At 44.0% G+C, this 11,149-nt stretch overlaps 1 protein-coding gene across 1 annotated transcript in view; it reads left to right on the top strand.

Moving 5' to 3' along the window:
* The first annotated feature begins 609 nt into the window (after nt 1-609).
* Nucleotides 610-11,149, top strand: part of osbp2b (oxysterol binding protein 2b) — a 40,931-nt gene continuing 30,391 nt past the window's right edge. The window contains exons 1-2 of the mRNA XM_062382160.1: nt 610-852; nt 7,248-7,456. Of these exons, the coding sequence (XP_062238144.1) occupies nt 692-852; nt 7,248-7,456 (370 nt within the window). The 5' untranslated portion in view covers nt 610-691. The remainder of the gene's footprint in view (nt 853-7,247; nt 7,457-11,149) is intronic.

Below are 11,149 nucleotides of genomic sequence, written 5' to 3'. Positions count from 1 at the left end.
TAAGACTTGGATTAAGGGTTAGGGTTAGAAGTAGGTTTAGTTTAGGCTTAGCCTAGGAATTTAGTTGTGAGGGTTAAGGTTAGACTAAGGGTCTGGGGAAAGTACTATGTCCTCATAACTATAGAGAGACGTGTATGTGTGTGTGTCAGGTCTACGATCAGCAGTCACACCGCATGTCCAATGTTTGGAAATGTTGAGCTAACAACATCACGTGGTTCAGGTCTCGATCATAGACTTGTAATGTTAGAGAAGCAATTTACACTCACACAACCGCACACGCACACACACGTGGGCGCGCACGGACGCACACACACCTCTCTGTCGTCATGGAGATCACGGTCTGTTTGGGTACAGCCCTGTCACACGACACAGGGGTCAAGGTACAGGGAGATCGTGTCTATGCAGCGCAGCTCTGTGCTGTGGATCCTCTGCAGTCCGCATCATCAGCTCCCGGTCACTTCTCCTCCTTCCTCCGCGGTCCACTCCGGAGTCATGTGAGCGGTGCCGTCTCTCTCCGTAGACCGGCCCGCACCCTCCTCCGTCCCTCCGTCACTCCCATTCGTCAGCACTGACGTCCCTTGCACCCGCCCGGTGGCCCTCCACGCAGGGGTAGTGTGTCTCGCCCCCGCCCCCGAGCCCCGCGGTTTCTCTCCGGTCTCCTCTCGGCGTGCGTGCGGCGCAGCGGTGGAGGATGAGCGAGCAAGGGAAGGGCTCGGCATCCGCCTCTGCCTCGGCCCCGGTGGCCCCGGGCTCGGACACTTACAAAGGCTGGCTCTTTAAGTGGACCAACTATCTGAAAGGGTACCAGCGGCGGTGGTTCGTCCTCAGCAACGGCCTGCTCTCGTATTACAGGTACATTCTACTGACGGAGAGCGGAGCGGGTTATTCTGATTTCAGTGACGGTGCATCCCCACAGCTGCCTCAGCATCAGCTAACAGCGGGAAGGCTAACGATGGGTGTTTACCTCGGGCTGACAGGGACAGGACGGGTCTGCTTCCCAGTGGCTGGCTGTGGGTTGAGGAGAGGTACCAACACACCCAGACACGTGGACAGGCAGACAACAGACAGGCAACAGACTGACAACAGACACGCAACAGACAGACTGGTTGACAACAGCCACGGCGTTAAGTGTCCCGACTCAGTAAAGTTACAGAAATGTGGCCACAGCAAGTGTTAGCTAGCAAACGAAGCTATCCCGCTAGCCTCTGTAGAGTGGAGTGACAGCTGAAGATCCAGCTGCTCCTCACTGACAGACACAGCCTGATCTCCATTCAGTCACCGTGGCAGCTTTGGCCGTTTTAATATCTCAGTGTCATCGTTTTTTCTAAATATTATTCAGAGTAAGTGAGCGTCAAATCACATCAACCAAGAAACTCATTGATTCATCACTTTAGCAAACGTTGCTCAGGTTGATCTCTGTGAGGAGATAATGTTTCCAGATATATTCTCTGTCCTCAGCCTGTCCTCAGTCTGTCCCCAGTCTGTCCTCATTCTGTCCTCAGTCTGTCCTCAGCCTGTCCTCAGTCTGTCCTCAGTCTGTCCCCAGTCTGTCCTCAGTCTGTCCTAAGTGGGATCACACAGGTGGAGGCTGTGAGACTCACACCTGTGGCTCAGGTGCACCTTGCAAGGGAGTCTTGTTTCCACAGGTGTGTGTGTGTGTGTGCACAGGCACAGCACGCGAACAATGTCCAAATCATTACTTGGTTGTCTTTTTAGTTATGTATTTTATCCAATGTCTTTTTTTTTTAGTTTTAGTTTTATTTGATTTTGAATGATATTTTATTAATTTGCCTCTTGATGTTTTGTATTTTGTTTGTTTTTATTTGTACTTTTTGTAAAGCACTTGGTTACAGCTGCTAAATAAATGCTATTATTTAATATAGTTATAGTCTTATAGTCCTTCATACAGATATCCAGTTTACTCCAACACAGAGTCAAAGGTCATAAATAGAGCTTGACTTTATACATCAAATAGTTTCAAATAGTTATTTATACTCTAGTACATCTTCTCTCATCGTCACTTTACTGTTTCATCAAAACCCTGCTAACGAGTGAATTAACTGTTACATGGACCAGTCGAAGGACTTTCACTTGTGACCTTGTCACAGTTCATGGTGAAAAATGAGCTCAACTCTTACCATTTACTTCTACCATTTACATAGCCAGATTAATTCACTAAAGAAGATTCTGAGACTCGGCTAAAAGCTGTTAAAAAGGTGGACCTTTGAGTTGTTATTGTTTTTCCTCTTACAAGATCTCGATTATTTCCCTCTGGTTTTATTGCGTAGCTCATGCATGTTTCAACAGCTTGTCCAATGCCGCCTGACTGCTGTTGTCCACATTGAAATACTGTGCTCTGTCGCCTTTGAGGTCACACTGTCTTTGGTGCACATTTACTAATTTAAACTCACTTTAAACTTCCTGTTATGTTCCGACAGGTCCCTCTTGCCAGGAAAACCTATTAATAAATAGACTCAACAGTTGGACCTTTTTCACCGGAAGCAATTAATGATGGCTCAGCCCCTGAACCACCTGGAATATTAGTTGCGACAGTTGTTCACCCGGACTGACCAAGTTTTTTTTTATTGCTCACAGCAGAGTGAAGGTACACACAAAACATCACTATTAGTCAACGCTGAGACACTGAAGTGAAAATGACCACAAAATGTCCTGAAACAAGCCTCTTACAATCATCTCAATGTGTTAATGGAAAGTATAAATGCTTAGAGTAATGAAAATAATGAATCTGACACTAAGCGGATCCCCCCAGGAAAATGTACTTCTCCGATGTCGTCTTTCACAGCGCGGTTAGAGGGCAAACATTGGTGATGATGCAGGAAGGGATTTAGTGCCTTGTTTAAAGGCTCCTCTGCAGGGAGAAATTTTATCAGTATGTGGGTTTGAGTCTGTGCCCTTTGACTTATGATGTTTCCCATTATCTCCGAAAGTCATACATGGAATTTTCGGATTGGATAGAGGACATATTTTACTGACTGTGTTTGTAGAAAACCACATCAGGAGCTCATCTCATCCCAGGGTGTACGCTGGGGCTTCAGAAGTCTAAAAAAAGGTCTAAGATTTAGTAATCTGAATTTTAGGCTTTAAAAAGTCTTGTATCTGTTAAAAATTATACTTCTGTTGAGCTTGAGTACACTTCTTTTAGAAAAAACATTTTAATTGAATGCAAATTGGCAAACACCCCCGTCAGCATTTATCTCAGTACTCAGCTTCTCTGTTGGAAAGACTATGCCTCTGTCTGTAGTTTGAGAGATGATGTGGCTTTTGAGAGGTTAATTCTCTAATCTGCTACTTCACCTTATCTTCAAAGATGGGGAAGTGAAAGTAATTCAGAGACTCTGATATTCCTTTGGATCTGTCACACTTGACATAAGTCTTAAATATCTGTTATTAGGATCTTTAAAAGGTCTTGAATTTAACTTGTTGAAACCTGCAGGAACACTGCCACACTTTTTTAAAGCCGCCTAATTGTGAGCAGAATGTTATTTGACACAGAGGTATGATAGCCAAGGCCCTCTACTACTGCCAACACTACCGGTGAAAGGAAAGATGCCTGTTGCCTCTATAACCTCTATTAATAGTCCATTACGTTGTAAGGTGCCTGCTGTCCCTGAGGTAAAGGTAGCCCAGCGACAACTGAGCACAGAGGCAGTGAGGTGAACCCCCTCCATCCATGTTTTCCTGGCACAACACTCTGTCTGTCTGACTTTGCCTTGTCTGGCCGACTGTCTGCACTTCTATAGTGAACGAAGAAGAATGGAAAACCAGACAAATGTGACAATATGTTAATTAATGTATCTTCATATGTGACAAGCGATAATTTTGTAGCGTCTCAGATCAATAACTCCTTAGTACATTTTTACCACCAAAGAGGTTATTTGTTTTCACCCCTGTCCATTGGTTTGATTTCCACGGGACCTGGTGGAAGGATGCGGTGCTGGTCAGAAAAGTACCCATTACATTTTGCTACAAATCTGGATTGTTTTGCAGATTCAGGATTTCTTTTATTTATTCTTTCAACATTTTCACTGTTTTACCAGGAAATAACTCATGTACATTGATTAATGGGAATGATATCTACGAGTTTCAAAGTGTTCTAAATCAAAGTTTAGTTTGCAATTGCTGCTGTGTTTGAAGTTGAGGTATTGTAAGAAACATGCCGGCTCCCTTGAAAACTCTGTGTATGATATGATTCAATGGAATCAGCCCACAAGCAAACACCTACAGGACCAACTCTAACTTGCAGCTGGAAAAGGGCAATTGACTATAATCAATGCTTTGTGGCCAAACTCTCACACTCAGCGCCTTCGCCTATTAAAATGTAATGAGTTTTATAGTGAAAGAACATTGTACTTGTTATTGATCACTTCTGGCTATGAAGCTGCAAGGATGACTGTCTTTTCTCCCATGCTGGCCCTATGTCTTTTATTTTTTGTTTAAATCACCCGAAGAGCTCCATCGTGCCGTTCCCATGCACCAGGACATGTGACAAGATCTTTCTCTGTCACCGAACGGCTCTCATGTCTAATTTCTTAATTGACTTTTCCTCCCAGTTTTAATGCTCTCAGCACTACTTGTTCACCTCTTAAATGCAGTAAAAAAAGGAAATGCAGCTTTGCTGCTGTGAAGATTACAGGACATTAAAGCCTTGAGTGCTATTGGAGCTGCTGTATCAGTGAATCCGGCCTTGTCTTTCATAGTAGAATAGATCTGCCAGGTTTTCTGCAGCAGAGTAAGTCGATGGTATCAATTTAAGTGCTCAGTCAGCGGGGGGGTTTTCACAGTTCGTGTCCCTCTGGAACGTCAGGTTATGGTGTTACTGCCAGCAGCTCCTGGGTAGGGGAAGGGGGTAGAGGAGAGTTGTGAGTTGGCCAACCCTGGGCCCAGCTGCAGGGTAAAGCCTGGACCCTGTTAACTCGTCTGGCACATCAGCAGAGTGACAGGGGCAAGAAATGTGAATGCTCTGATCTAATCTTGTTAATGTCCGCTTTGTCGGTCTTAGCACCAGGCTACACTGTGTGTCTGTTGAGTATGTCCGTGTGGTCCAGTGTTTTTATGTGAAGGTGAGAGCAGCTGAGTGACGGTACAGAGAGCGGGGAGTCAGGCCCCGTTCTCACCCTCCCGTTGCCTCAGTCTTTGAGCAGGTCATGTCATGCTGTCCATGTTGCACAATCATTGCTTTGGTTTTCTTGTCTTATGTTTCCTTATTGTTGTCAACTCTGTTTCTCCGGCCCTCTCCCTCTCTCTCCATGTCTTCTGATATTTCAGCTCCCAGCCACAGCCAAACCATATGTACACTCTCCTCCTCTGAGTGCCTATTTCCTCTGCCTGCCTGCCTGTGTGTGAGTGTGTCCTCATGCATGGCTGTCCGTTCTGTGTTATTCACTGTTTGTTGTTCTGTCATTACATGCTCCAGATCGGTGGATTTGTGTTTTATGAGGATATGTTCACAGGGGACTGACAGGTAAAAGCAGGGCCATTCTTTCCTGGCTCAGTGCAACACGCAGGACCCTCTCATGCCCTCAGCTGCCCCCCCCGCCCTCCTTCTCCTTCACCCCCTTCTCCTGCTAGAGCCTTAATGCCCCTATTGACCTTATCTCTCTTTGCCAGCTTTTGTAATTTCCTTGACAGTGTAATATCGTGGCCATTGCATGGCCTCGCCTCCCCGCAGGGCAGAAGCGATCCACATGGATCTCATCTCACTCATCAGCAGCACATTCAGTTTGTTGACCCAGTTACAGCCAGGACACCGCAGCTCAGCTCTGCTAGGCGAGGCTTCTTACTGGGCCGGACAGGATCTCTGAACACTTGCCTCACGGCTTTGCATGGGCCCAGTGTGATCTCGTCTGCACAGCCGATGTGCCTCGAGGGCAAGCATAAGGTCCACTTAAGTGTTGTTCTGGACACCAAAACAGAACTCAACTTCAGCCAGTGTGAGGAAAGACACTGCTTGGCAGAGCTCATAAACATGCTCCTCAGTAAACAGGGTGGCACCCACCATGGCAGTGTCAAGATAAACTGGAGCTGGTGTCGAGCTTAGTGCCACTTAGGGACAGCTGCATGTGGCAGTGAGGGCTAAATGAATGAATGGAGTTTAGCATCCACATGATTGCATGGCTGCATGCTTCAAAGTGGTTGCCTCCAAGGTCATGAACTGGAAATTGTGACATGCAGGTGATGAGGATGTTAAATCTGAAGCAGCCACTACAGCACATGATTTTGTTGATTAATTGCTGCTAAAATCAGTCAATGGCTAGACTGAAAACCTGCATACTCTCAGCTCCCTGAAGGACGTAATGGTCCGTCCCTGCCCTGCGACTTAGCTTATCTGACTGTGACTGAACCTCAGACCTCCAGCTTTCCACCACATAACTGTAATATAATCCTTCTCTTGGCTCTTCTTGATTTCAGTTGATCATATTAGAAACAGTAATGCTGTTCTCTCAAGAACACGTCAGGATGTCTGATCATCAAAGAATAAATTCCGCTGTACTTATATTGTCAGTGGATACACATAAGTACATATATTTGGTCCAGACCTACACAGTGCAAAATGCTAAAACACATTCAAAACTGTTGAATGTGTTTGCTCTCTCTCTCTCTCTCTCTCTCTCTCTCTCTCTCTCTCTCTCTCTCTCTCTCTCTCTCTCTCTCTCTCTCTCTCCCCTCATTTTTTACCACCTCTCACACTCTGTTCTCTCTTTGTTAAGGCTGTTATTCATTGTTTGGTTTTGTTCACTAAACAGCTCTGAGCCAGACAATGGCCTTGTTATTTAGACTACTGTGGCCCACTGAATGTGCAACAGTTGGTCTTGGTGGAGGCCATATAAAACACCCACAATTCTGCACACCCACAGCAGGGCAGGCGGGTCAAACTGAGCAAATTAGTAGGTCAAACTATCCCATTTGTTTTACATTAGATATATCCGGGCTGTATGAATCAATACGCTTCAGATAAAGTCTGTGTTTAGTCAAAAGACACATGTACTTTCTCCCCTGCTTGGCTTTTAAGGAGACTGTGACATGACCATTGAGGAAGTCCTCTGTCCCTCCTTGCCTCCCTGCTTGTGCTTGTGAGCCATAGGAATGTCAGCTGCATTATCCAACAAACACCTTGCTGAATTATGCTAGTAATTTACAATGATATTTTTATGAATAGACAGTTTTTATTGGACGGACACTGTGAGCAATGGTCTCTGTCTCTCTTTCTGCCTGGTATTTTGTTGCAGGACGCAGGCGGAGATGGCCCATACGTGTCGCGGAACAATAAACTTGGCCACAGCGCACATCGACACAGAGGACGCCTGCAACATTGTCCTGAGCAGTGGCGGTCGCACGTACCACCTGAAGGCGAGCACAGAAGTGGAGCGGCAGAGATGGGTCACGGCGCTCGAGCTGGCCAAAGCTAAAGCCATCCGCATGATGAACGATCAGTCTGGTAAGGGCAGATGAAGCAAGGAAACTTTATGGAAAATATAAGCTGCATGAGATCCTTTTCATTTTACTTATTCAGTTCAAGCTGCAAGGCCATCATGCAAACATTTGGGCACTGCTGCAAGATGTTTAAGATCATAATCCATCTTTAAATAAAGGCTCGGCTTAGTGTGTTTATCTTCTGAACTGTATTGTGAGTGCAGCTATTAAGACAGTGAGAGATTATGATCCCTGTGTTGTGTGTGTGAAAGGTGTGGTCAGTGCTGATTCAACAAGTTCACCATACTTCTCAGTACAGGCAAACATTTGATTCTCCTGCAGCCACTGGGCTCCAGTGTCGCCCAGCATTTGATATTCAGCACAGCACCGGCTTTCATGTTATTCAGATTCCATTTCCAGCCAGAAGAGGGCAGCGCTGTCTGATCAGTCCAGTGGGAGAAAGCGTATGCTAATGGTACCGTGAGAACTGAGCTTCTATTCATCCTCCCCCTAACAACATAACACTCTCCTGTCCAAGGGGGACTTATTCTTGTATGGTTGTATGAGGTGATGCTGGTCAAAGGCTGTGGGAAAAGCCTGGGAGAGCCGTTTTCTTCACGTTTCACTCTGGCTTTAACCCAAAGCCTCTCTGCCCCAGTCTTATTGCAGGGATGAAGCACAGAGACTGAGACAGGCTAAATATTCCTCTGGCCTCCATATGAACATCAGATGACTAAATATAGACTGAGAGGGAATCTAGGATAATTTTGCCTTCGCCTTTTCCAGTAAGTGGGAGAGGAAGGCTGGTATATTTTTATTTTGAAAAGGTTAGACTATTGAGCAGCCAGCAGGATTGAAAGTGTTTGTGTGTGTGTGTGTGTGTGTGTGTGTGTGTGTGTGTTGTGTATTTGTGCATACTTTCTGCAGCACAGTCTGTTGTCAGGTTCAGCTGTACTGATGCTCAGCTACAGCTCTTTTGTCACCACAATTGGATATTCTGCACTTTTTGATGTCTCTTACTAAAACATAGCTTTCTTTGTGTATTCAACTTATAATTTTCAGAATTTTAAATGTTGCCATATATGTTACATGGGAAGTAGTTTTGACATCTTAACTAAGTTTGCAGAAATTACAAAATGATTGATTTTCAAATCAGATGCTATTAAGATAAGGTCCTAGGTAAAAGTTGGCTAAATTTTCCATTATAGGAGAACATAAATATCAAATTAAAAAGATCCGTATGTAAGTTTCAGTATAACCACGTTTTATCTTTCCATTAAAATATACAATCTCAGTTAAAGGTTTTGTATATTTGCATTCCTCAAACTCAATTTCCATTTGTATGTTTGCTCATTGCTGAGAAAAGTTTGCTTCCCCAGTCGCTCTGACCTTAAAATGTGTGATAAGCATGTTTGGATGAAAAATTGGTGCTTGTCCTTTTTGAATGAGGTCAAAGTATTTCTGTATACCACAGTTCATATTAAACAGCTGACATTTGTTGTGGGTCTTTTGTCAGTAAACTAGAGACAGCAGAGGCCGTGATACTGTACATTTTGGATCATGTTGGATCCTACAATTCCCATGTTGCACCTCAATAACATCTTTCCTTAGACCCTCACTTCCTCTTCATAAACTTTCTGTTATAGTATCTGAGTCTAAAGTAAGTGTGAATGTCCTCTCAAACTGTTTCATGAATAGTCCAGTATTTACTGCATTATTACTTTAATTACCAGCCGTAAGTTAGCCTTTAATTTTATGAAGCAGTAAATTCTTTGTTTAAGCTCTGAGTTAGTAAAACCTTTCTGAGCTTAAAGAAAGAACGCGTCTTGTATTTTCCTATCATTTCCTTTTCACATATCTGTGGGAGGAGGATTTAGGAGAATGTGAGAAAGGGACACAGTGTGAGTCTGTCTACAGAAAATCTTATATCTGCTAATGAACCTGCCACTAAGGGCCCACTGGGGCTCTAATATGTCAGTGAATAGGTCACTGTGCTTATGAAAATTAAATTTATGGATAATTTTACCATCCGGCTGTTTCAGAGCGCCTCACTCTTTTAGCACAGGGCTCGACAAACAGTGACAGGGTGCTTCGATTCAGTAACCCTCCACTCGTCTCTGTCAGTGGAACAAAGATTATTGATCGATCTCCTCAGGAGAGCACTGTGCAAACTGTGGACGCATCATGTCTGTCGATACTGTTCAAACTTATCACTTGTGACCTTATGTTGGTGCAATTTAAATTCAGAACACATTGATATTTGTAGAGTCTTGACCTGTATTGTTTATCTATTGGAAAGATTAGGTTTCCTATGTTTTTATCTTAAATACAAATATTTGCATATTTTATTTATTCTATCGGTCCAAATGTAATTTGGGATGACTGTTATCTGCCACAAAGAACCTTACAGAAATTCAGCTCAGAGGGATTTGTCTTCCATTCTGAGTCCTGCATGATCATTTTCATTGTTTATGGAAAAACCCAATAAACCAATAATTAAACAAAAGAGGCAGAGGAAAGACAAAGGAAGATGCACGTACTAACTCCACAGCCTTGAGATTCTTTCTGTTTACAACTGACCAGAGCCTTGAATCAATTTCTCATTAGTAGTGTTGTCACACCTGCAGCCTTTCTAAGCCCTCTCTTGTAAATTACCTGTTCTCACATGAGTGCATATTGTATCAATTTAGGCTCAGATTGGATTTGTGACAGTTCACTGAAGCTCTTCGTTGTAGTCTGATTCGTATCTAAACAGCAGGTGGCAGTGTTTCCCCTCACTTCAACATGACCTTTCTTCTGTGGTTGTTCCCCTTTTTTCCCCCTGTGCTTGTGAAAGTGTGATAATAGCCCGTCGAATTGCTTTTTTCAATGGTGGCTTGAATTTGCAAGCATGAGACACTCTCCTGTTTGAATTTAACTTTTGAATATTTGCCTTAAAGGTGATTTCTTTTGGAAACTGTGCAGATTTAGTGGAAATTTGTGTGACAAATATAAGTAATTCATAGATGCCGGAACCAATCATCTAATGAGTGGTTTGTCTGGGTCGAGCTGAGTTCATGCAGATACAGCTGAGGCAGGCAGGGGAGTAACAGTGCCTGACCTTGATGTGCACAGTATGGAAGCTGGTGTTATCTTGAGTTCCTTGGACAATAGTGCATTAATCAGCATCCCCATTTGACAGTAAGTGAATCAGACACTGAGGAGGTGAGATTTTACCTGAAAGGAATCTGTTCGATTATGTGAGTAAACTGGAAGTCACAGCTCAGTTATTATAGATACTGTATATACAATCATCTCATTGTGTTATTCTTTTGTGCTATTGTTGTTCTGTATTTTTTAGACTTTTATTTTGACATCTCAGCTGCTGCTCCCTATTTACATTAACAGGTATTGCTCTGTCCATGGTCCTGAAGCAGTAGGGATATTGAAGAGGGAAGAGGAGGACGTGGGAACAGATTGGGATTGCCTCCTTAAACACGCGCCATTTGTTTCCATCCTTCATTCTGTCTCCCCATCCCTTAGTCCCGGCTGTCTCCATGTTTTTTTTCTCCTCCCTATGTTCACTCGGGCAATCGCTCTTCCTCTCTCTTCCAGGCTCCCTCTAACACTTGCTCTTCCTCTGATGTTCCTATATCCCTCCCTCTTTCTCCCTCTCTTTCCCCTTCTCTCTCGCAGTAAACCGTTTACTCCGCTTTTCTTCAACCGGGGCTTGAGCTCT

The sequence above is a fragment of the Platichthys flesus genome, chromosome 3 (genome assembly GCF_949316205.1).
Source record: "Platichthys flesus chromosome 3, fPlaFle2.1, whole genome shotgun sequence".
Lineage (NCBI taxonomy): Eukaryota > Metazoa > Chordata > Actinopteri > Pleuronectiformes > Pleuronectidae > Platichthys > Platichthys flesus.
This window is presented reverse-complemented; position numbering and strand designations above follow the sequence as displayed.